General features: G+C 43.1%; 1 protein-coding gene across 9 annotated transcripts in view; it reads left to right on the top strand.

The window, feature by feature from the left end:
* cobl (cordon-bleu WH2 repeat protein) overlaps window positions 1–23,475 on the top strand; it is a 72,551-nt gene extending 49,076 nt beyond the window's left edge. For 8 of the 9 annotated variants that reach the window (XM_082552845.1, XM_082552849.1, XM_082552846.1 and 5 more), the window contains 10 exons: window positions 2,796–3,378; window positions 12,467–12,628; window positions 15,795–16,107; window positions 17,178–17,296; window positions 17,559–17,750; window positions 17,841–19,411; window positions 19,498–19,683; window positions 19,807–19,923; window positions 20,921–21,223; window positions 21,711–23,475. In XM_082552845.1, coding sequence (XP_082408971.1) covers window positions 2,796–3,378; window positions 12,467–12,628; window positions 15,795–16,107; window positions 17,178–17,296; window positions 17,559–17,750; window positions 17,841–19,411; window positions 19,498–19,683; window positions 19,807–19,923; window positions 20,921–21,223; window positions 21,711–21,794 — 3,630 coding nt within the window. In that variant the 3' untranslated portion in view covers window positions 21,795–23,475. The remainder of the gene's footprint in view (window positions 1–2,795; window positions 3,379–12,466; window positions 12,629–15,794; window positions 16,108–17,177; window positions 17,297–17,558; window positions 17,751–17,840; window positions 19,412–19,497; window positions 19,684–19,806; window positions 19,924–20,920; window positions 21,224–21,710) is intronic. The other variant, XM_082552852.1, reaches the window with a different exon arrangement.
* The last annotated feature ends 3,458 nt before the right edge of the window (window positions 23,476–26,933 follow it).

Below are 26,933 nucleotides of genomic sequence, written 5' to 3' on the forward strand. Positions count from 1 at the left end.
AGTGGACTTCAGCACTAAGCAGGAGAGGAACTACCAGACCCCCGTCATCAACGAGTGCCCAGTGGAGAGAGTGGACAGCTTCAAATACCTCGGAGTTCACATCACGCAGGACCTGTCATGGTCCTGTCACATCAACACTGTGGTGAAAAAGGCCCGACAGCGTCTCTACCACCTCAGACGCTTGAGAGACTTCCAACTGCCCTCCAAGGTGCTCAGGAACTTTTACTCGTGCACCATAGAGAGCATCCTGGCGGGAAACATCTTAACCTGGTTCGGGAACAGCACCATGCAGGACAGACGAGCTCTAGAGAGGGTTGTGCGGTCAGCTGAGCGCACCATCCGCTCCGAGCTCCCTGACCTGCACTCAATCTACAGCAGGCGGTGCTGGACCAAGGCCAGGAAGATCGTGAAGGACCTCAGCCATCCCAACAACAGACTGTTCTCTCTGCTGAGGTCAGGAAAGCGATTCCGCTCCCTGAAGACCAACACAGAGAGACTGAGGAGGAGCTTCTTCCCGCAGGCGATACGGTCTCTCAATCACACCACCACACAGTACTGACCCACACATACAGTTCTTACACACACACTGGACTTTCTGGACTTTGGTTTTGCACAACACTGGTCACTATATTCTTCATTTCCGGTTAATACTTGTACAGCTGCTGTTATTGTGTATATATTTATTTATATTTAGATTTCTTCATACATTCTTATATAGTTCTATATTGTGTATTTTGTTGTACAGTTATTTTATTTTCAACTTTAATTTATATATTTTATCTTATTCTTCCCAGTTAAATTTACCCTTCATTCTAATTTGTGTTGTACAGTTATTTCATTTTTAACCTTAATTTATATTTTATTCCTTCCTAGTTAAATTTATCTTATTCATAGCCTTTTCCTTTTTTGTTTTCTTTAGGTCACGAGCAGTTGTCCAAGCATTTCACTACATATCGTACTGTGTATGACTGTGTACGTGACAAATAAAAATTTGAATTTGAATTTGAATTTGAAATTATTATACTGTGATGTGGATGAACTTACTACCTTTTGTCAATTATATTTGACATTGTTTTTGCCAACCCCGTGGTATATAATGAAAAAGCTTGAATATACTGAAACACTCTGTGATAAATCTGAAAAACAGCCAGCACTGAGAATACAGATAGTCTGATTGAAAATGGAGAATCACTAAACAGCACACACATAGTTTATAGATAATAAGAGTGCAAAGTCTGCTGAACTTAATGTATAGTGTGACCTTGAGTGTAGTATATTACAGAGTTCTGGGCTTCAGTCTCTAACAATCTTAAGTACATGCTGCGTTCCCAGTCATGGCGCCAATAAGCTCATGAGAGCAACACACACTTAACCATGCAGCCTGTAACAACCCCCTAATCTCTACAGCAGCTCAGCCTGAGGTATGAGATATACTGTTCCTTTAATGTGTGTGTGCACTTTGGTGCATATGTAAGTGTATGTCTGTGTGCATGCTCGTGCTCATACAGTTGCACAGAAAAGTGTTGGGCATATGCTTGTGTATTGAGGCCACTGCTCTTTTCCCTTTGTACCAGGCCTGACTCTTAATTCTGCAGCCAGCACATACAGGCACGTACACACACTTAGAAAAATACACATCAATCTTCTGGAGCAGTCAGTCATCTATTGCAGCTTCAACTATTGTCCACTTGCACTGGTATGTCTGCATTCACGTATATTTGAATGCTAAAGAGGGAGAGAAGTGGGAGACCAAAAAAGAGACAGCCAATCAGCTGAAAGACATTTGGAGGTCCATAGAATGCCATGCAGTGAGTTCATTGAGTTCACATGTTTGAACCCAGCATACCTGCAAAAATGCAAGGTGGCCTTATCGCTCTTTTGTCCTGTTGTATGATGCAAAGCTCCATACAGCTCTAGGCATGTTCTCTGTTGCGTTTCAGAATGAAGGAAAAGCTGAAAGCATAAGCGGTGATCGCCAGTCGAAAGTAGGTTATCGATACTGCTGAAGACTGCCCAGAGCACTTTTAAATTGATTCTTTGAAACCGCATCATAGAAAGTGAGATTAACTTGAAAAAAAAAGCATATGAAAGGTCTCATCTGCTCATTGAGCAAAACTGAGTTTCCACATAGTTTCTTATTGATTCATTGGTTTGTCCCATCGCTCTGTTTTTAATTTTATTTTCTCTCCTTCCTGCTCTGTCCTTCTTTCCTGTTTGTTTCTTCTTTAAAACATCCTCTCGATCCAGTTGCAATTTATTATTCAGTTTTCAGCTCCAGCTTCTGTCGTTGTGAAAAACACAAAATAATATTTCAGTCATGAACATCCACTGATATTTCTGTTAAAGCACTGACCTGAAAATCACAATCTGACTTTCATGTCTCTTTTGGAAGTCATCACTGGCTTGGCAGTAAGTAAATCAGCAGTATAACAGCATTGCATTTGAATAATTGTTGATTTACCAGTTGAATAACTAAGAAATACCATAGTGAAGTACATATATTGTACTCGTAATATGCCACTGCATCATATCGACTGTATTTACGCCGGGCCCTATATGTCTTGTTGGAGAATAATTTAAAAGGAATGTTGGCACTCTGATGGATTTAAAAACCTGTACGCCTGCCAGAACTCCACTTGATTTAATTAGTCTGTAGGAAACTCTACTTGAGGCTTGGCAGACTGAATTTACAGGCTAATTTATGGTTAAACCACACACAGACACACACATATGCACAAGGTGCTCATGTAAATTAACTTTGTACTGTCTGCCTCCTTTTCCTTCAATTTTATCAGATGAGCCAGCAGAGGAAAAGAAAGGCTCCAGCTCCTCCTCCCACTCCAACATCCATCACGCAAGGCTCTGATGACACTTCAGCCTCTCCGGCTCCCACTCCTGACAGTCAAGCTCCTGATAAACCTATGCCGGCATCCCGCATCAAGGTGGCACATTCGACCACAGCCTCAGCTGCCACTGTGATAAAACTAACAGAAAAAACAGCCTCGCACAAAATAGCAGTACATCCTGTGTCCAATGCCATGCCAACCTCCAGCTCCCCAACCCCGAGCAGCAGCACTACTGACAGCCTTGCTGTGCAGGATTCCAGCTCTGAACTAAGCCAGGGTCTTGATGATTCAGATGCTGACCTAGAGCAGGCTGAATCCCATTACAGCTACAGTAGCAGAAGCACAACAAGTGGGTCCGTGCGGGTCCAACCTGCTGCGAAAAACTCCAGCGGCAGAGTGGAAGATTCAGTCAGCAGCGCGGCCGGCAAAATAGCTCAAGACAGGACGTCAGAGAATAACTCCATGTCGGAGACTGAGTCCGCCCTGAACCTGAAGCTGGATGAGGCTGAGAACAATAGGCACAGCGGAATGGGTAAATATCTATAAAATGGCCTTACAGCAAGCGTACAACACAGCAGCAAACATTTAAAGACTTCCCTTCATAAATTCACACACTAAAGCAACAAAAGTTACGCAGAAAAGACACATAGATTGTTTAGCAGCAAGTAAAAAAAAAAAGATAATTATATTTATAGTGACATAGAAGGCATACAAGGGAAACTTTGAGATCTACCTATTCTCAGACACAACTACTGCATATATATGCTTTGTATCTCTGTCTGTCTTAAAAAAAAGAGCATATCATGATTCCACTGGCAGAAAAAGTGAGCTTTGCCATTGTTCATTGAACTCTTGACAGTGACTGTAAACACACTTTCTATATGCTGAAGAAGTGAGAGGTGAGTCAGAAGTTGCCTGTAGAGATTTCTACGTGTTAGAAGTGACTGAATATCTGCTCGAGAGAGCTCAGCTGTCACACTGCAGCAACATCTGAAAGTGTCACGAATGACATGCATAACCTGCTGAAGGAAAGTGTGTGTGTGTGTGTGTGTGTGTGCGTGCGTGCGTGCGTGCGTGCGTGCGTGTCATGGCTGAAGGACAGGAACTCGTGGAGCTGGTTTTCATCATCGCCCATGAGACAATATAGTCCTTGTTTCTCCCTTAAACTTATCAGCCTCTTACAGTACATTCTTCTGTCTTTTTTCACCCCCCTCCCTCCCTTTTTTTGTTACACTCATTTTTTTTATATTCCTCTCTTTCTTTCTCTCTATCTCTCTTATGCCTGCACCCACTCGCTCAAACCTTTAAAGCTGGCAGATACAAAGGCAGACAGATCCATCACAGATTTAAGCAGGATCTACTTGAACTTTAGCTGGCCTCATATTGATCTTTATATAACCCAAATCTTTCTCCACAGCAAAGCGAGATTGCGGCAGAGGGTTGTCGTGTCTGACAGGGGCATAGATGAGAGAGCTGTAGACCTCAAAAGGGATGAGAAAGGTGAGAGTATGAGAATGAAGTTGAGAGAGTGGAGCATGGGAAGGTTTTGACAGAGGTTTTGACAGAGGGTGGCAGGCAGAGGCAGGGGGACTAGAGGAGTTTAAGGAGAGAAGGGTGATGGACAGGCGGATGAAAGCAAGAGAAAGGATGAAGTATGAGGAGGTTAGTGCATTAGACAGTTCAGAAGACACAGCACGAAGGTCATTAATAAATTTATAGACCTAGCTACTTTCTTTTTCTCTATCCTGACGCTCTGCTGACAGTGCACCACCTTCTCGCCTCTCTTTTGCTTCGACTTTTGCTATTTTCAGTCTTTCTTCTGTATCTTCAAACTATATAAGAAACTATTCGCTGAGTTAAGATGTGTGTTTGTGTATTTGTGCTGAAATGGTTATACTCCAAAAACTACATTCCTTCAAGTGGTCCCTTTTCACCCTTTAAACTTTTCACCCACAGTGACTGTTAAAAAATGTTTTCTGCCTGACAACTGAACTGGTTATACATGAACAAGTACAAACTTGTGTGAATAGCTTACATATATGTTAGGTAAACAGCATCACCCTACACATGACCAGAGATGGGCAGTAACGCATTACTTGTAACGCGTTACTGTAATCTGATTACTATTTTCAAGTAACGAGTAAAGTAAGGGATTACTATTGCAAAAACGGTAATTAGATTACCGTTACTTTCCTGTAGGAACGCTGCATTACTGCGTTACTAAAACCGTGATTTTTTGCGAGAATGTCTCACGACAGTGACGTAAGCGAGTGCGCCGTTAGTGACAACAGCTGTGTGCAGATCAACAATGGATCACATATCGATTGTGGGAGAGAGTATGAGCGTGCAGCGTTTAAAGCGTGGAAGTACTGACCTTACTTTGAGTTTGATTCCATAAAAAGTGACAAAAACATTAGTGTCCGTTGTGCATGGGAAGAAAACTTCTTTTTACAGCGAAAAAACCCCCTAAACTTCCAAGCAAGCACCGAGTGCGCAACGACGTAATGGGAAATTCACAGAGAAACTCGCTGTCAGGTTTTGTAGATCGGACTCACGCGCAGACCACTAGTGTCTTCAAAAGGTGCATTTATTTACAGTGTTCCTCTACAGTGGAATTCATATATACATATAGTGATGTCAAGGGGAAAAGGGGCCGGGGTTCCAGGGTCCAGGAGTGAAAGAGGCAGGAGTCCAGGAAGGGAAGGTTTTCATTCAGCCCTCGCACATCTCCTCTCCTTTCCTTTATCTCTCTTGCTTCCGTTCAGTCGCCATGCACAGGGAAAGAACAGGTCCAGAGGCGATCTATACACAGGCAGAAAAAAACCATTAGTTTCCTGGTTCAGACAGGCTCACAAACTGACTTTACAAAATTCAGGACGACTGACGCTGATGGCTCAACGATCCAGCGACGAGTAGAGCAGACTCGCCCTCTTAAGAAGGGTTCCAATCTCTTATGATCAGCAACAGATGAAAGAGAGAATGGAAGAGGGCGAGAGAGAAAGGGAAACAAAAACAAAGCACCTGACAGCTGTCAGCTGTCGAGGAGCAGAGACCATGACAGTACCCCCCCCTCAACGGGAGCCTCCCGGCGACCCACCAGGCTTGTCCGGATGCAGGCGGTGAAACTCCCGGAGCATGGGCACGTCCAGAACGGCCGCCCGAGGGACCCAGGAGCGCTCCCCCATGCCATAGCCCTCCCAGTCAACCAGGTACTGACAGCCACGTCCCCGGCGCCAAGAGTCCAGTCAAGCTGTTATGGGCGTACTCGATCCACGGCAACTCCTCACTCCAGATGGTTTGATTGGTGGAGGCGACACAGCGCAGGGCGGTCTCCAGTTCTTGGTTGGCCCGCTCGGACTGGCCGTTGCTCTGAGGATGATAACCCGAGGATAGACTAACCTTTGCGCCCAGGGAGTTGCAGAACTCTTTCCAGACCCGAGAAGTGAATTGAGGCCCTCTGTCGGACACTATGTCTTCCAGGATCCCATGCAGGCGGAAGACGTGAGTGGCGAGTAGGCGTGCGGTCTCTAGAGCTGTGGGAAGCTTAGGCAGAGCAATGAAATGAGCCGCTTTAGAGAAACGATCGATTATGGTGAGAATGACAGTGTTACCTGCTGATGGAGGTAGTCCGGTGATGAAGTCCAGTGCTATGTGAGACCATGGCCTGGAAGGAGTGGATAACGGATGTAGCTGACCCGCCAGGGGTTGGTTCGATGGTTTGTTTCGGGCACAGACCGTACAAGCAGTGACGTATTCCCGAGTGTCTTGGGTGAGTGAGGGCCACCAGAAGCACCGCTGGAGAAACTTAATGGTGCGATGTATCCCTGGGTGGCATGAGAACCGGGCCGTGTGAGCCCATTGTAGAACCTGGGATCTGACAGAGCGCGGAACATAGAGTCGGTGGGTGGGCCCCCCTCCCGGATCCGGTTCGGCTACCTGAGCCGCCCGGACGGCCGCCTCGATCTCCCAGGTGATGGCCCCGATAGTACAGGTTGCCGGCAGGATAGAATCCGGATCCGCCTTTTCGTCAGCAGCGGAGAACTGACGGGAGAGAGCGTCCGGCTTGACGTTTCGGGAACCGGGTCTGTAGGTGATTGAGAAGTGGAAACGGGTGAAAAACAGGGCCCATCTGGCCTGTCGAGCGTTAAGACGTTTCGCCGTTTGAAGGTAGGCCAGGTTTTTGTGATCGGTCCAGACCACGAAGGGTTGAGTGGTGCCCTCCAGCCAATGCCGCCATTCTTCCAGGGCGAGCTTAATCGCCAAGAGCTCCCGATCGCCCACGTCGTAGTTACGTTCTGCAGGGGTGAGACGACGGGAAAAATAGGCACAAGGATGCATCTTACCCTCCCTCTGTTGGGAAAGGACGGCCCCCACCCCTGAGTCGGATGCGTCGACCTCCACCACGAACTGAAGAGTAGTGTCAGGTTGGACCAGGATGGGCGCTGAAGCAAACCGTTTCTTGAGCTCCTGAAAGGCTGATTGGGCAGCATCACTCCACTGAAAAGCAAGCTTGGGAGAGGTTAACTGGGTTAATGGTAAGGCAATCCTGCTGAAGTCCCGTATGAATCTCCTGTAGAAGTTAGCGAAGCCAAGGAAGCGTTGCAACTGGCGACGGTTGTCTGGTTCGGGCCAGTTCACAACAGCCTTGACTTTCACAGGGTCGGGTCGGAGATCTCCACGCTCGATTATGTACCCTAGGAAGGCAACTGAGGGCACATGAAACTCACATTTCTCGCTTTTGACGAACAGCCGGTTCTCCAGAAGGCGTTGCAGTACCAGCCGGACCTGGGTCTCGTGTTCAGCCTGGGAGGAAGAGAAGATCAGAATGTCGTCTAGATAGACAAACACAAATCGGTTAATAAAGTCCCTTAGAACATCGTTGACCAGAGCCTGGAATACTGCAGGTGCGTTAGTGAGGCCGAATGGCATTACCAGATACTCGAAATGTCCAAGGTGAGTATTGAACGCCGTCTTCCATTCATCGCCATCCCGAATCCGAACCAGGTGGTAAGCGTTTCTCAAGTCCAGCTTGCTGAATATGACGGCTCCCTGGAGAAGTTCGAAAGCGGAGGTGAGCAGGGGCAGTGGATATTTATTCTTGACCGTAATGTTATTGAGTCCCCGAAAGTCAATACAGGGTCGGAGGGTCTTATCCTTCTTTTCCACAAAGAAGAAACCTGCTGCGACGGGTGAGGAAGAGGCACGGATGATGCCGGCAGCGAGGGATTCAGTTATATATTTCTCCATAGCCTCCCGTTCCGGCAGCGAGAGGCTATAGAGGCGGCTGGTCGGTAAGGGAGCTCCCGGCAGCAGGTCTATGGCACAGTCATAGGGCCGATGGGGTGGCAGCGACTGGGCTCGGTCCTTCCGAAACACCTCAGCGAGATCGTGGTAAACAGACGGCACATCTGCTAAGTCGGAAGACCGCGGTGGCTCTGGGCCGGTGACCGATTTGTTAGGAGGAACAGCAGCCTTAAGGCAAGTCATATGACACTCCTCTCCCCAGCCCGTGATGCCTCCTTTCTGCCAATTAATCGTGGGGTTGTGTTGCTGGAGCCAGGGATGACCGAGAACTAACGGCGTCTGAGTGGAGTGAAAAACAAAAAAGCTAATCTCCTCCGAATGATTACCAGACAGTGTGAGGGTGAGCGGCTCAGTGATGTGTGTGATGTCGGGGAGGCACTGCCCTGATAAAGCCGTGACGCGTAAGGCGTGGGGTAGTGACTCCACAGTCACACAGAGTTGTTTTGCTAGTTCAGAGTCAATGAAATTTTGTTCTGCTCCAGAATCAATAAGCACAGAAAGTGAATGACACTCGGAGTGGACCAAAAGCTTAGCCGGCAGGGCTAAACGTGGAGGAGATTTATCCTGATTCAAACCGCCCACCAGTACTCCTACCATCACTGGCGGGCACGGCCTTTTGCTCGCGACGGACAGGAGGCAATCATGTGTCCCTTATTACCACAATACAGACACTCACCGGCCGTGATGCGTTGCTGACGTTCTGCAGCAGTTAGGTGAGAGCTGCCGATTTGCATGGGCTGTACCTCTCCGTCGGCGCCCCCTGATGTCCGGGAGTACCGGTAATCGGCCGAAGCCTCCGCCCCTCGTGGCCCTGCGGCCTCCTGGGAACTGGAGTTCCGTGCTTGCCGACGAGCTCGTAGCCGCTCATCCACCTTAATACATAATGACATCAATTCGTCAAAAGCAGTGGGTAGGTCCCGCATAATCAATTCATCTTTCAGATCTTCCCGGATGTTATTTAACAATGTGCTCCTGAGCGCATCCGGTCCCCAGCCGGTTTCTTCTGCCAAAATCCAAAAATCGATTGAATAGTCTGCCATACTCCGCTTACCTTGCTTAAAGTTAAGGAGGCGGAGCGCCGCAGCCTCGACTCCAGAGCCCTGATTAAACACAGTCTTAAAGTTAATCACAAACCTCTCAAAAGAGATCTCCGGGTTGGAGTTTAACACGACCTGGGCCCATTTCAAAGCCCGGTCACGAAGCATCTGTACCAAAAAAGCAATCTTTGCCCCGTCATTGTTATGAAAACGCCGCTGTTCGCGGAAAATCAATGAACACTGGGCCAGAAAGCCAGGGCACTTCTCTGTCTCCCCCGAAAAGGGCTCGGGCGAAGGCAGGGGACCGTCAGAGGATGGGGTGGCTGCCGATGAGTGACCTGCCATAGCCGCTGCGAGTGTCTCCTGCGGGGCAGGGTGAGCCGGCTGGGGGGTCCCTGGCTGTACTCCCCCTGGCGTAGTCAAACCGCAAACAGCTTGAGTTAGTGCGGCGATCTCACCTCGCAGCTGATGTAGCATTTGTTCGTGGCGAGTCAGCGCCGCTTCTTGGGCAGCCAGTGCCTGACCGATGGTATTCTGATCTGCTGAGTCCATGTTGTGGCTGGATCGTTCTGTCAGGTTTTGTAGATCGGACTCACGCGCAGACCACTAGTGTCTTCAAAAGGTGCATTTATTTACAGTGTTCCTCTACAGTGGAATTCATATATACATATAGTGATGTCAAGGGGAAAAGGGGCCGGGGTTCCAGGGTCCAGGAGTGAAAGAGGCAGGAGTCCAGGAAGGGAAGGTTTTCATTCAGCCCTCGCACATCTCCTCTCCTTTCCTTTATCTCTCTTGCTTCCGTTCAGTCGCCATGCACAGGGAAAGAACAGGTCCAGAGGCGATCTATACACAGGCAGAAAAAAACCATTAGTTTCCTGGTTCAGACAGGCTCACAAACTGACTTTACAAAATACAGGACGACTGACGCTGATGGCTCAACGATCCAGCGACGAGTAGAGCAGACTCGCCCTCTTAAGAAGGGTTCCAATCTCTTATGATCAGCAACAGATGTGCTGATCACCTCCAGGTGTGTAGGCCAGGGGCAGGAGTCCATACTGAGCTCCGCCCCGGCAGGAGAAAGAGAGAATGGAAGAGGGCGAGAGAGAAAGGGAAACAAAAACAAAGCACCTGACAGCTGTCAGCTGTCGAGGAGCGGAGACCATGACACTCGCGGATTCTTCAACTGACCGCGGCACACCTGCACCAGGGTAAACCGCCGCCTACCGCAGTCCTGCTTTACAGGTGAAAATAGAGCAACAGGACCGCTGAGTCTTTGACTTTATTTATTTTCTGCTGTGTTTTACTTGCATCTATTTGAAAGAGTGAGTGTAAACACAAAAAATATTTTATTTTATGTGCTGGAATGTGCAGAAAATAGGTTTAAATGTTAAACAAATTTATTCAAGTCAGAGAATGTAGCATATAATTAAATTTTTGCTTGATGCATAAAGTTAAAAGATTAAAACTGATAAAACAAGTTAAAAAAAGAGACTTTTCCATTTGATTACATTTTGTATGATGGATTATGTAGAAAAAGCAGAATTGGGCTGAAAGATCTATCGCTTTATTACCTATTCAGGTTGTAAATCGTGTTTTTAAAAAGTAACTAAGTAACTAAGTAATTAATTACTTTTGAAAATAAGTAATCAGTAAAGTAACGGGATTACTTTTTTGGGGAAGTAATCAGTAATTAGTTACTGATTACTTTTTTCAAGTAACTTGACCAACACTGCACATGACATATAGAGTGGTTCACTCATGCCTGAAAATGCAGAGATTTGCCATCTGAAGGGTTTTAATTACTCTGTTTTTCATTATTCCTTAATTTATGTATGATTTTTTTGAGCCTGTCATTTAATGTGTATATGTGTATGAGTGTGCGCTCCAGTGGTTCTCAAGGTTATAACTGCGTAGTTTATCATCCCAGCCCTGCCTGTTATTTCGGTACCATCCAACTGTCAACAACAGAGTAAACAGAAAACATAGAAAGTTGACGAATCACAAGCTTTATAAGTAAATTTAGGCAGCTGGATTTCAGCACAGCTTTTCCCCATTATTGTGCTTTTATTCCTATTACTTTTTCAGATGCTTCGTATGTATCATTTGCAGTCGACTCCTCACTTCCTTTCTTACTGTTTCCTTACTGCTTAAAAGCTGTTTGTGCTTTCAGTAATGATCCTGTAAACAGTTCAACAAAGCTTTGCATTTGTCTTTTCTGGACATCTAGTTTCAAAGGTGTTTACTCATAGCTATAACAAGTAAAACTGCAGTCTTAACTAACATATGTTAAAATGTTTTAATTTACTATGTCATAACAGCTCTGCTTCCTAGAGATGTTATATAGCTTATTTATATTGTTAATTATTGATGCCTCTCATTGTAAATTACCATAGATGCAATTCTAGAGGACCTTGTAGTGCTTTAAGGGCCAAAAACTTTGTGGGAGTGCTATGACAGACCACAGTGCTTTGATTTCCACATCACTGTAGGTTTTTGATGCCTTTTACAGTTGGGAGGTTCATTCAAATGAAGAAGCACAAAGCAAGTATTTGATTGAGAGTGGACTTTGGACTTTCTATAAATATGTTTTTATAATATTGGGACTTCCAGGTTAAATAAAGGTCAGCAAAATAAATGAATAAAAAGCTAACTCTTTCCTATAACTCAGTGATAGACATAACCTGTGGCTAGTGAGCCTCTAATGGCAAACATGGTGATTTAGAAAATATAATAATTGGCAATTTAGAACAACAGCAGAAAAAAATCTGAATTCTAGTTACCAGATTCATGAATAATCTTTATGACATAGTCTCACCAAACCTTCTGGTTTACATCGTCTAGCCCTCCGACCCCAGCAGCAAGAGGTCTAGGCAGCGTTGCACATACCTCTTCAGTGAAGTATGTGAAAATCCCCTATATGTAAATGGAGTCAATAAAATATGTATAAAAACTATTTATTGTATCATTAAAAGTTGAGGGGATCCTCAAACACCCCCCTCCTCCTTCAAAACCCGCCCCTGGTTCACATGCCCATGATCTACCATTGTGCACTTGTCACAGAGTTGCCCAAATAAAATATGGACGTCATGGGTCCATATTTTATGGATTGTCATGAGAACTTAAAGGGCTAAAGAAGCAACTGTTTCCACAAATAAATGTAGTTTTCTTTACAACTTCCAGTTCAATGAGAAGTTTCAATATAACTTGTTAAGTCACTTTCCCCATTTTTGAAGTATGACCATCAGTGCTTGCCCTGCCCGCATGCTGTTTTTCCTTTAGGAAACACTCATCGTCTGGTGCCACCCAAACCTCTCCGTTCTCCCGTGCAGGAGCCATCACAGCATGTATCACCCTCTACTCCTCCCTCGACACCCCCTCCCCCTGAGCCTACAGAGAGCAACTCTCCGCAGAATCTCACGGAGGTGGAGGAAGCTCCCCAGTGTAGGTTCCACATGGACTGCCCTCCCCCTAACCTCGATTCTTGTTTTCTCTTGTCTTTCCTAAAAGCTGCCAATCAGGTTTTCCAGCTCTTAATTCGTTTTCACCCAGTCACAGTTTGTATCTGGCTTAACTGCCAAACCTTGATGTTTGTGTTTCTATGGCAGTCCTGAACTCTGTCCTTTCATGTTTTCCATCTCTCCTTCAGTGACCTGGGCAGCAGAGTTGTTAAGTGATGCTGGGTCCAAATGAGGTCAGGGGGCTTCATATATATATATAAACGTCAATCTCTAAGCTTTGATATTTTCCCTGGGTCCAAAGGGTCAGGTCTAAGGTCAACAGCAATCTTCTTGAGTACCTTTCATGTTGCATTTAAACAGGACGTGGGAGTAAATTAGATGTATAATTGACGAGAATTTTGAGTGATGCTGAACTGTTTTTAATGCCACCTTCTGTCCCTGTAGGTGCTCCCTATATGTTTTGGTTTTTCTTTTAATGCTCCTTACCTTACCAAATACAAATTTAATGATCTACTCATCTCAAATCTCATCTGTTCTCTTCTTTCCTCCCCCACCCCTCACCCTCCTGTGTAGTGTACTGCTGCGGGCCTGTGCGTCTTCGTTCCAAACACTCCTGAAGTCTCTCTCTCTCCCTCTCTCTCTCTGGCTCGATCCTTCCTTCACTCCGACAGTCCTTTTTCATCAGCTCCCTTTGGTTCTCCATGGCCTCGCTTATTTCTGCTGGACTTTTCTTTGATAATCACCATCCTCCTCTCATCCCTTTGATGTCTACTTCTGCTGTTCTCTGCTGTCTTGTATTTGGTGTTACAGTCTCACGTTTGAGTACCATTTCATTTGTATAACTTGCCTTTACAGAATCCATTCTCACTGCATATAACCTTGTGACAAAAGTGAAAGCAAGTTGGAAAAAGTTTTGCTCTTTAAAAAAAAGCTTGTTTTTTTTGTACTGTTTGTATTGTTTTTATCCTTTTTACAAATGTTTGTACATATTCTGCATGGTTTTTACTTCACATTGATCCACTGGTTGTCAGCGTTGAGAGTTGAGTTAAAAGTGGACACAGAATGTGGTCAGAAGGCAGCGGTGCTAGGTCATGTGATTTCAGCCAATATTTCGGTGATGTGATAGCTGCAGATCGATTGCAGGACAGTGTACGTCGCTCTGTCTTTGCCTGGTATTGTGGCTTGGTTTAGAAACATAAAACCCGAACGCGTGCTGACTTTAGCAAAAGTATGGAAAGAGTGATGTATCGATGACATGTTACTTTTAGGTGGTAATGGCTCTTAAATTTCATAAAGACAAGCATATGAAATACAAGACCTCTCTCCAAAGAAAGCTTTTAACAGTCTACTTCAAAATTAACAAGACACTGTGAACTGGAGGCAGCTTGTAGCTCAGTTAATGCTTCACATTTTGTTTTTGAAGGATTGCATTAACTGTAGAATTTGGAATTTTATTTAGGATGAAAAACCACAAGAAATCTGAGCTTTAAAAAACTGTTTCATAGAAAGAACTTGTGTACAGTTACGAGCGGTGTAATAGAAAACATCCTGCATGCTAAAGTACAGTTTTTTGTGTTATCTTTGTTTTTATTAAGCAATTCTCTATTGTATGAATGCAACATTTGTGGTATTGAAGTGTATTATGCGGTGAAGACGAATTTTACTTTTTTGAGATGAGGACAGTTTTAGACAGCAATGTACAGGCCTGAACTGATTACATTTTAATTGTACGGTAATTTAATTTTCTTTCTGATGACATTTTTAGAACTCTGAATCTTCCAAGCCTTTGAAATACGGTGCATATGCGTAGCCTATTTCAGGGGATGTATAATTTAAATTAAGTACTTTTTGAACCTGCAAAGGATTGATCATCGATTTCTTTTTTTTCTTTTTCCTTTTTTGGGGTGATTGAAAAAAGAATATGTTTACAAGAAATAGTTGATTAAACTTTTCAAGACTGCCCCAAGATTCCAGGACACTGATTTAGCACTGTGCATGGAATGTAGTGGCATGTCACAGTATTAACAGCTTGGGAATGGAGACACCCTTAGTTTAGCTCTAACAGACAATTTTGCCCAAGGTCATGTTGAGTTGGAAGTTTGTCTGTTTGTGTGTGTGTGTGCTTGTCTGCAAGCGTATACATATGCAAGCATAAATCTGTGTGTGCATATGTGCACTTGTCTTTGCACGTCTCTGTGGATGTGTGCCGATTGCGGCTGTTGCCAGCATGACTAAGCTGTTGCTGGGAAGGAGCTGGGGGGACAGCCCTGTGAGTCATCACCACATCTCCTGGAACGGACTGTTCTCTCCACACCAGTAGGAGCAGACCCAAAACTGACAGTCCTAGTACACTGCAACACACATTATATTGCAGTGCAGTGCATGACCAAATGCATGCACAATCTTATTGACAACTGGTATTACAAACAGAGTCATTCATTGTTAAATTCATTAAAAAAAAAAGTTCACTGCTAAATAGCCAGCGCTGTGCTTGCTCGTTGATCTAATAAAAAGCAAACAAGTGGTACATTGATTTTTATTCTTCTGGCCTTGAGTTCAGTGAGATCAGTGATGGAGTAAATAACTTTCCCAAACCCACATGACTGACCAGAACATGAGTGTACTAAAAAATGAGAGGGTATAAGCAATGCTAGGTTTCCCTCAAATCTAAAACTGTACAGTGAAAATCTAATCAACAGAGTTTGAATACAGTAAATCTACCCACACATCATTAAAGATGGTTTATCAAGCCACAAGTGGTGGTTCTTCAGTCTTGCTTTTAACATATTTGGCTTATGTTTTTTGGCTTGGGTGCATGTGTATCTGTGTGTGGGTGTGTCTGGGTGTGTGTTTGATGTCAGAATGAAATCTTGAAACTAAACTAAATACTTACCCGGTTTTTTTCCCTCCATGTTTACCGTCTCTTGATCTTCATGCCTGTTCTGTAGCTTGTGCTTTTTTTTGTTCTTGTTTTTATTCCTCTCACTTAGAAGGTTTTAGCCATCATTAATCTTCTAAGTTTTGTTGATCAGAGAAACTATAATGCACTTCCTAATTAAAACACTTGTGGCCTTACTGTTCTGTAATCTAATATTTCTTGACTGCGATAACAGTCAGTCCCAGTGCTAAGATTTTCTGTTCTCTCCCAGCTTGGCTCCATTCTGTTCAGAACTCTGCAGTCAGTGACCAGAAACCAGAAACTGAAGCACCTCTGGCCGAGACTCTGTCTTTGGGCAGCAGCAGTGCCGGCAGCAGCCTGCATGACCAGGGTTACGCTGCCTCTGAAGGTATGGCAGAGGGCGAGGACTCTGGCATGATCAGTTCTCCCTCTGACACCCAACCCACTTCCCCCGATGGGAGCGTGTCTCTGGATGGAAGTAGTGGGTGGAAACCGGCGGGGCCAGTGCGAGATAGTTCCAGTGAGAGCGATGAGGGATGTGCCACCTGGGGATCAGTACACAGGTAGAAAACGGAACCAAGAAAGTGGGTTGGGCAGTTTAAATGAGACTCACAACAAAATTATTTCTCATATTTGCATATAAAGAATTTGACTAAAGTTATATTCAAGATGGTGGGACTAATTAAGAAATCTGCATTTACTTCATTTATCGACCTGACGTCTTTCCCATACTTACTAATCTTATTGTCAATATTAGCTCATCTTCTCTAATCCACTGAGCTGTCCATTTAAGCTAGCCTAACTGCTATTACAACAAACTGTCACAGTTTTATCCAACTTGATTTTAACAAAGTTGATATTTGTTATTGAGCCAGCAGTAAAAATCAAGAGCAGTTCCTACCATAGTATATTTGAGTCAGCTTTGCATTCTGGGCTTTTATAGTTATGGTTTTAGGCCCTTAATCAAAGGTCTGTGAAAAATCAATGCTGCTCCAGATCCCTTTTCACATTTTAAGTTGTTTTGAAAAGCATACGCTCATTTACCCAGACCAGGGATCTTGGATTGATGCCCCTACTCAGAGAAATTTTATGAATCCAGGTTCTGGCCTGATGTTGCCAGCTCTTCATTATTCCAGGAAACCACTATAACCCAGTTTTCTCAGAATTATTGAGGAAAAGAGGACCCGTCCAAGTCTCTTAGAAGATAAATTCTATTTGGGTTGGCCTTCTTGATGCAATTTGTTATGGCTAATATGCCACTAACCCATGAGAATTCTCTGTTGAACCACTGAAGAGAGTGCAGGAAGTTTGAACTGTGGTATTAATATCTTAACAGCTGCGTGTTTCAAAGCCAGCAGACTCCAGTGAAAATAAAATGTGACTTTAAACACTTAAAGTCTACACATATTTTTCTTTCCTCTACTTCTGAACTGCCTTTACCCTTTTGATTTCTTAGGCAGATTACTTAAGCAAAGGGTGCTGAATATAACAGCATCACTAAAGTAATGGGTTTTACTATATAGTCTTTTCAGTAGTGACTTTTTTTTATAAACGATAAGGGTCTCTACGTGATTATATTTACATGTGTATGTAATATACATGATGATGACTTCTTTTTATGTACCCTTCTCAGGCACAAAGACATCAGCCCTCAGTCGCAGTCAGTGATTTTGAAAAACAACTTTGAAGATGATCCAAAGCTCGCAGCCGAGCTCCATCAGACTTTGGCTGATTTTGAAGCAGACCTTGCAGGTAAAAGGGGCAAAAATATAAGCTACACTGAATAGAAATGTCTTCACTGAGATGTATACATCCAGCACTGAAATTGAAAAACAATTCCTAAAGGGTTTAACCTGTTGATCATCATAACACTACTGTAGCTGGATCAACTGAAGTAATCCTCTAAATGTTCTATATAACATAAAACACAACACTTCATGATACTCCACATGAAGCGACTTTTCCACACTAAGTGGATTACCTATTAAGACCTGGATCTGTCACTCTTTTGCAGACCATGAAGATGTAGTCTCAGCAAAAGAGGCTCCTTATACCATGTCTAGTGACAGTAATGAGGTTCCAGTGTCTGTAGTGGACTTGGATGTGCCAGTTACAGCCATAGATGAAGTACTGGAGGACTATGATCATAATATTATTGAACATGAGGTGAAGTCATTTACCAGGAAGGAGTCAGCTGGCAGCAAAGGTAGGAAAAACAACCAGTGCATCAGATTTAAAATGGTTTGCTTTTCTGTATTATGTTTACTACAATTTTTCTTCCCTTATCTTATCACAGAACATGGCTTTTGTCACAAGTCCAGAATGGAGCCCGAGAACAAAAACAACAATGCTTATACAGAAGCAGTCAATAATAAAAGAAACCATACAAATACTAAGGGTTTGTCTCAATCTGAGCAGTACACTAAACCAGCGGAGAGCAAGTCTGTGTGTGACAGAAAGGAAAAAAAGATAAAGGAGAAAAAAATTAAAGAGATGAATCTCGTCAATAGCAACAGCGTGAAAGGAGATAAGCAAATATCGGCTGTTAAATCTAATGATGACGTGCACGAAAACATGGAGAGCGCTGAGATACTGCCTGACCCTGTGAGATATAATGCTGAGTCTTTTGAGAAGAAGAAACCGGATTTTCCACCAGCAAGTCAGAAACCAGTATCTATGGAAAAAGATGAACAGACGAATAGGGTTTTCCCTACTTCACATAATAAAATTACTCGCAACGTCACATCACGATTTGGTATGAAAACCTTCACTGTGATCCCTCCCAAGCCCTCTGTTATAAACACTGCTAAAGAACAGTCAGGTGTTCGATTTACCATTGGTGCCATTAAGATCGACGATCAGGGAAACATGGTGAAAGAGGGTATCTCCAGGAATAATGTCAGTAGGTCTTCAGAGTCACAGATCAATTCTGATGAGGGTTCTCCTCTTCTTGGGAAGGCCAAAGCTTTTTGGAGCTCAAATGAAAGACAAGACACTCCTGTGAACCCCAGCAAAGATAAAGCTGAGGAGAGCAAAAACAAACTGAAAAGTGCTTCTACAGCAGTCACAGAAACTACACTGAAGACCAGTAACACAGAGTACCTGAAATCAACACAGAGTACAGTTTCTAAACCTCCAGAGAGAATCCAACCTAAAGAGGTGGTGAAAGAAGAAACTAAAGAGCCTATAAGGAATGTCAAAGTTCCAGACAAAGGCTGTGTTGAGGTGGGGAGCAAAAGTTCAGTACCCAAAAATGTTCAGCCCCCAGCTGACAAACCTACCATTCCTCCTTCAATACTTCCAGACTTGTCCTTCCTCAGACCGCCCAGGCGAACCTCAAGCCAATATGTAGCGTCTGCCATCGCTAAACACCCCCCAAAGACCTTAGCGAAACCCAGCTATGTCCCTAACAGCCCTGAATGCTCTGCTTCCCTGAAGACACCGACTACTGACCTCCAGAAATCAGGTCGATCGATGCAAGTTAATCCGCGACAATCTTCCCTGTCGTCTTTGTTAGAGAATAAGGAGAATAGCTCTAATTCTGCAGTCAGGTATCCTGGTCCTCAAAGATCTACAAGCTACCCAGAGTATATGTCAGATCAACAGAAAGATTTTAGAGAAGCAAACAGGGGTGGATTTGAAAATGGTGTTGTAGCCACCAAAAGAAGTTCTGATATGTTGGAAACCAAACCAGCCAAGAATAATCACGCTGAGTTGAGTGGATCCACCAACATAAAAGTAACTGCCAATGACCAAGATAATGTCAAACATCAGCTTGGAGGTCCGAGCCCAGCAAAAAGCTATGCCCTAAACTCATATATCAAACCACCAACAGCCCCAAAGACCATATCTCAAGGACAGACAAACGTAAGTAAAACCTGGATTATACTGTTAATATTACAACATACGAATCTTGAAAATATACTATAAATAATTGTTTTTATAATTCACAGAACTCAGAGGAGACAGCTTCAAAATCTCAACTGCCTGAAACAGTGTCAGACAGCAGTGTGACGGTGTTTGGGCCAATTAAAAAGTTCAGACCAGTGATCCATAAATCTGTTGAGAAAGAGACGTCTCTGCACAGCAGTCTGATGGAGGCAATCCAGACAGGTGGAGGCAAAGACAGGCTGAAGAAAGTGAGCTCAAGATAAAATGATTTGTAGGATAGCGTTTTGCCCATCTATCTGGTTTCATATGTTCATCTAAACAAGCTAGGTAATAATGTTGGCTGATTTTCTCCTTTTTTATTGCCTTGTTAGATATCAACTTCTGGCCCCAGCTCCTTAAAGAAAGGGCCTTATGTTGAAGAGGAGAATGAGAGGTCTGCTCTTTTGGCTGCCATTAGAGCCCAGAATAACACCGGCAGGCTGAAGAAGGTAAAATATTATCCTAACAGCTAAGAAGTATCATTGATCTCTATATGCTGATATCCAGGGTGGAAGTAAGAGGGATGTGATCTAAAACATACAAGTATGAGTTATTATTTTAACATTTATGCATGTATAAAAAAACACTTCCTTATAAATATATAAAATGCTGTTCTTTTTAGCATGTAGTTACAATGCTTCTCACCATTTGGATGCAGATTAAAATGTATCCAGTATACAGTTATTTAATATCCGCAGAGCATAACTCCTAATATTATCTATACCCTGTGATTTCTGAGTGCCATTTGCAGGTCAAATATCCTGTATGTACTTAATAAACATCAGCATGTTTGAACTGTTGTTGTGAGCATGTTGCTATGCCAAATGTAATACATAGCAAAGCTGATAATATCATTTTATGTTGTACGCATATGGTTTTGCACAGTACGAGCATGTGTACCCGTTACATTTACAGTCAAGAAGAGCTTAAATTAGAATGTAAATGCTAAACACTTTGTCTCGTGTTATTAGTTCATTAGCAGCTTACACTGCAATGCAGGTTATGCTAGCACATGTGTCTATTTTCATCCACCCTTTTGGAAAGCGTTCTGTGGTTTGCTCACATTTGCGTACCAGAGTGGAATGAAAGAGGCAGAAAATGTGCTACTGCTGCTGAAACATCTGTGGCTCTATTCTGGAGGTTCCCTGCCAGATCTGGAATCTCTGGAATGCTGTATGACTTAGTTGGAAAACAAAACTGTTGTACTTCTTTGCAAAGGAGGGTAAACAGACTGAATATGTATATTAAATGGAGTTATAAAATAAGTAATGAGTGCTCATATAAATTTGAATGTCTCTAACAAGAAAATAGAAAAGGCTTTGTTTGTCTTTCTAGCTATGCATCAGGTGTATCAGGAGTGTGTGTCAGAGACTCATATGGGAGCAGCTGTCCTTCCATATGGTTACATGTCTACAGTTACCATTGTCTCACCGCTCTGTGTGACAGGTCAAATCTGTAGCTGCCCATGAGCTTGAGAAATTCAGAAAGTTGGCATCTGAAGAAGAGAGAAGCAGTCCAAGCTCTCCCTCTTCCCCCGAGAATTTGACCTGCACCTCTCCTCTCTTTACGCACCCACCACCTCCACCACCACCGATGATTGCACCGCCACCTCCTGCCCCTGTCTTGCCCCAGGGTAAAACTAGCTCTGTGCCACATTCGAATGCGAACGCCCCCAGGAACCCTGCTCTAGCCAGGGAGGCTATGCTGGAGGCGATCCGCTCTGGATCTGCGGCTGAGAGGCTCAAAAAGGTAAAACTATTAAAAATATATAGAGAAGTTTACAACTATGAACAACCTTTGTTTGCTTTATATTAGCAGCAGTTTCGTGAAAAACATCTTTGGTCTGGTTTCACACAGCTTCCCTTGCTGGAAGACATCACTGGCACTACAAAGATCTCCTGCGGTCTAGTAGCCAGGAAACTGGAAATGAGTTGCAGATTGTAACACGTACAAAGATAAATCTGACAGCCATACTGTACTGCTCCATGAGTATTTTCGAGGGGATAAAGTTCAATTTTAGGTCAGCAGCTATGGAAAAATAAGACTTCTGAAACTTTTGAATTGTTATTTTTGCCCTGTTTATACCAGAAAGGAACAATGGTAGCGACTGAATAGCATCAAGAGGGCGAAAAATCAAAGAACTCCCGATCACATGTTGTTGTGTTGCCTCAAACTGTTGCTCCTGTCATTATCACAGTGGAGAAATAAAATGACATGTTCAATTTCTTTCAACTAGGTCGCAGTTCCCAAGAAGACGGTTCAAGTGAACGGCAAACTGGGAACGATCCAAGCGAGCTCCTCAACAATCCCTGAGCAGTAAGAGGGGGAGCCAGCATCACCACAACAAGAAATAATAGATTAAGTGTAGTCTTAGTTTCTGTGTTTTGCCATAGTGCTTTTACAGCAGGTGTTTGGGGAAAAACAGTTTGAGTTGCATTTTCAGTGAATGCTGTCTGATATATTTTTTTGCACTGCAGAAATTGTGAAAAATCAAGTAAAAATAAATAATTCAGAATAAGATTCACACCTCTTACTACTAATATTGGGCCTCATTCGTACATTGGTGTAGTTCTAAATTACTTATGAATGAGGAAGGATTTAAACATTTCTTCTAGCAAGAAGAACCTCACTGTGTTAGTAGCCAAACACCTGCAAAATCTGTCTAACAAAGGGTGCGATAGGTGAAAGGTTTGCAGTTTATGTTCCGCTTTGACAAACAGTAGCTTGCTGGGAAATGTTCCTTTCCACCTTTGTAACATATTGCTGTTCGTAAATACATCCGCTGCCATCCACCCTTGAATTCACAAGGCGCAACTAGAGCATTGACATAAATCTGTGCCAATGAAAGCAAAATGTAATAGTATATGAGACTTTCATATCATTTTGTGTTGTGATCATTTCCATTTGCCTTTACCACTGTAGGTTTCAAATGCCTTATATGCCTAATGCTAAGTCAGTGTTATGCACATATTGTTTGTTTAAAAAAAATCGATGTGAGGTGCAATAAGTTTGATCAGATTCTGGACTACTTCCTATTTTATTGTAACAATTAACATTATTTAAAACAATTTTTTTTGTATATTTAAGAAAACAGTAGGTCCGTGAGCAGTGCTTTAAGTGTATTATTTTATAGAGATCTCGTCCGTAATGCCAACTTCCACAGTTCAGACTCTAAGGAGTCATATTGTAACAACTGGCTGGTGCCTGTTAGTGCACTGTGCTCCTGTTTAAGCTTCTAACCTTCATTTGTGCTGCTGTTAAAAATCTGTAGATGCTATGTTGTGATATTTCTGACTCACGGTGGAAAACATGATAAGCATAGCCTTAACATTTGCTATAAATACATACTGTACATACTGTAGCTGAAATAGTTTTTTTTTTTTTTTTGACATTTCAACATTTTGAAGCATTTTCATTAAAAACCATAAGAACGGTTTCACAAAAAGCAAAGAGATTAGTGTATTAAATCGATAAGATAATCTAAAACCAGCTTTAGTAAAGCTTATGTCATAATTTAAGCATTATTGCATTTCTTTCTGCTATGTAGGGGAGGTTTAGTGGGTCATAGCTATGAGTGAGAGCCATTAAATAGTTTGTATTAGATACGATTAAAGTCCATGCTGGATCATCGTTAGAATGAAGAAAAGCTTACGCTCCATATTCAGGTAAAATGTTTGCTGCTGTGTATTTCAAGTCTTTGAGTAAAGGGGGTTAACTAGTTTTATAGACACTAACTTTAATTTGTGTTTACTTCATGCATGATGCAAAATTCTATAACTTCAGAGGTAAACTTTAACTTAATTTTGGGAGGGGAGGGAGCTACAAAATAAAAGCCTACCGAAGTGTATATCTTGTAAATCATTGCGATAGATTTGCTTTATTCCACTTACTGAGTGAACGTTTTTATAAGCTATTGCTTTTTATGTTTAAAGTGCACATTGTTTTATGGAGAAGGTTAATTTTGTTTACCTTTTTTTTGATTCAATAAATACATTTTGTAATCAAGCAAAAATTTACCTGCTACTGTCTTTTGTTTTGATTATATAAATGAAAATATGTGCCCCACCTCTCAAATAGCAATTAGACAGATGTTAGGTTTAGCAGATGGCAGCATGAACCTTGCCCTGGAAAGCATCCCACCCCACCTCCCGATGTGTCTGTGCCATTCCCAGCACTGTGGTTCGCTGGAAGACTGTGGCTATCCTGCAGTCCTTATGAAACATATTGTAACCTCTCTGCCACGCCACAGATGAGCTACTATTCCGGGCAGCAGCTCATGGCCGTGACTCATCACTATGTGGTCACACAAAATTACTCTCAAAGAACTTGAACCTTTCCTGTATTCCTGAATCCTGAAACATTAGACTTTGTGCCGCTTCACTCCCCCCACCCCTCAGATGCAAATGAATGATGCAAACATCCAGATTTTATTCCAAATTGAACTAGAAATGCATATTTTGTGCACGCACATCCTGGTTCGCCACAAGTGTCGTGTAAAAGCTAGCAGAATTTGAACACTGAGGCTTTTTAAATGCCTTCTCTCAAGGTGTTCCCAGACAGACAGGTTAATTGAAACTTTCACGGCGGAGAAAAAAATATCAGAGTGCAGAAGGGTGAGCTTGGCCAAGAGAGAGAGCAGTAAATTCCTGCTGGGACCACAGACTCTTTAGTGGGTTCGCATTCATGCTCGCTCTACAACCATTCTAATCCTCCTTACAAATATGTGAAAGGGTGTGTTTGAGTGGGTGGATGTCTGTGTGTCAGTGGGTGGGTTACTGCGGGTGATATTTTTGTTCTGAGCATGTACGTGTATTCGGGCTTGTGCCTTTGTTGCCGTTCCAAACCATTTTAACCAGCCTACCAACGTAAACAACCTCCAAATCAAGAATTACCAGAAGGTTACGCCACATAATCGAACAAAAATATAGTCATTCAGGTTTGACTCTGGTTCTTGATTTTATTCCTCATTGCTGGGTTTGTGTTTGTTAACCATTACATATTAATGGTAACATGTAGGCCTGAGCCTGTTAAGGGTTAGATTTCTGACAGCCTCCATGTTCACTAATGGAAAAGGGATCAAAGACAGCACAATAAGTTTAAAATAATAAAATAAATAGCTAATAAGTACTAACCATGGCCTTATGTCCCTCCATAGTGGCCCATCCATAATCATGTAAGAAACTTTAATAAACGCTTCACTAATTGCCTGGGTGTATATTACCCAGCTTTGTTAGTTTCGACTCGGCGACTTATGAGTGATGGACACGCTGACTATCAGCAGGGGTTGCGCTCTTTTTGTTTTCCAGTGTTGGCTAGTCTACTATGTATCTGATCAATCATTTAAACAAAAGGCCTGTGTGAAGCTGAATGTCTGATGACATAAAATCAGCACACTGTGTGTTTACTTTTTTCTCAAATGACAGACATAAAGCGAATGCTTTGTTGCATGCTTGTATGTCAGCGTGTGTAAGTGTGTGTGACTGGGTGGCTTCACAGTGTCTATTATTTAAGTCCTGGCATATGCAAACAGCTCAGGACTGACGAGTTCTTGCAGTTCAGACTCTTATGGGGTTTTCCCATCACTTATGAAGCTATTCAAGCTTTATGTATGCATAAAAATGAACTGAACACTGGTTAATTCCTGGTGGAGACAGAAGGGGTGGGGCACTCGTTTCAAGTTGTTCTCTTTGATGCATTACAGTCTGCCTAAAAAGTGGGTGTATGTTTTAAAGTAGTTAACAGCCTACATTACAAAAACACACAAGCTACGTTTGCAACACTGACGTTGCTTTCAATAACATAAACATGAGAAGCTCTTATGCAATATGGGGAAACTCAGAGGGGTGAAAACACACCAGTGCTGAGAGATAACTTAGAATGAGATCTGACCCTCAGTTGTGCAATTTACATACCTTCCAGCTACTGGTGTTTTTGTTTCAGATTGTGCTTGTCAGAGCACGGCTCTAATTAAAAGCGGAGTCCTTAGCTTTAGGCTGCAGGTGTATCACTTTAATAGCACTCTTTACATGCAGCCACCATGGTTCACTATTTCAGTCCTGACAAGTAATTTTAGACTTTAATCTGTAGGCCTAACACTGACATGCTGTACTGCTTCTTTTATTTCATTTCTTTATGTTTTGCTTCTAAAAAGCTAGACTTGTATTCTTGTATTTTTAAGGGATTTAGAGCAATAGCCCAGGCTTCAGTTTCAGCTTTCTAAGGGTCCATCCATCCATCGATCCATCCATCTTCATCCGCTTTATCCGAGGCCGGGTCGCAGGGGCAGCAGCCTAAGCAAAGAGGCCCAGACCTCCCTCTCCCCAGCCACCTCCTCCAGCTTATCCGCGGGAACACCAAGGCGTTCCCAGGCCAGCCGAGAGATATAATCTCTCCAGCGTGTCCTGGGACTGCCCCGGGGCCTCCTCCCAGTGGGACATGCCTGGAACACCTCACCCAGGAGGCGCCCAGGGGGCATCCTTGTCAGATTCCCGAACCACCTCAGCTGGCTCCTTTCAATGTGGAGCAGCAGCGGCTCTACTCTGAGCCCCTCCCGGATGGCCGAACTTCTCACCCTATCTCTAAGGGAGAGGCCAGCCACCCTTCGGAGGAAGCTTATTTCTGCCGTTTGTATCCGTGATCTCGTTCTTTCGGTCACTACCCACAGCTCGTGGCCATAGGTGAGGGTAGGGACGTAGATCAACCGGTAAATTGAGAGCTTCGCTTTTACACTCAGCTCCCTCTTCACCACGACGGACCGGTGCAGCGTCTGCATTACTGCAGCTGCAGCCCCTTTCTAAGGGTCTTTGACAGTTTTTCTTTGGACATTGACTGCTTTTTAACTCAACTGATCTTTTTCAAAGGATTCTTTTTTGGTCAAGCCACTTAAAACTAACCGAGGAATCATTAAAGCATAAAAAGGCACTTAATCCAAGGAACGAACCAGTGTTGTATCTATATATAAGACAACTTAGCACATAATCAATTTTGAACTTTATCTTTAGGTATTTCTTCATATTTCTTTAATTGAATCTACAGAAAATGCTAAATATAGCACAGTTTGACAGGCACCAACAAGGTGATTCTAGCTATTAGCAGAAAAATTGGTATATCACAGCATGGTGTGCAGTGTGTTCTGCAAGTGGAGGACAAAAGCACAAGCGGCCAAAAAAATTATCTACAGCAGATGAACAGTATCTGAAAATCATGTCCTTTTTAAAAAAACAAACAAACAAAACAAAACAAAAAGCTTAAGCAAAGATCTGACACAGGCCCTACAGGTGATCCATTTACTCTTCACTGACGCCTTATCGGTACTGGTCTCAGCAGAAGGGTGTCTGTCAAGAAGCAGAGAGAAAAGGCTGAGGTATGCCAAATCACACAAGAACTGGACTAAAAGTTCTTGTCATGGATTGGCCTCCCCAGCACCCAGATCTCAATATATCATGTGGAATCATCTTCA

This window comes from Aulonocara stuartgranti (assembly GCF_965226115.1).
Source record: "Aulonocara stuartgranti genome assembly, chromosome: 11".
Classification (NCBI taxonomy): Eukaryota; Metazoa; Chordata; class Actinopteri; order Cichliformes; family Cichlidae; genus Aulonocara; species Aulonocara stuartgranti.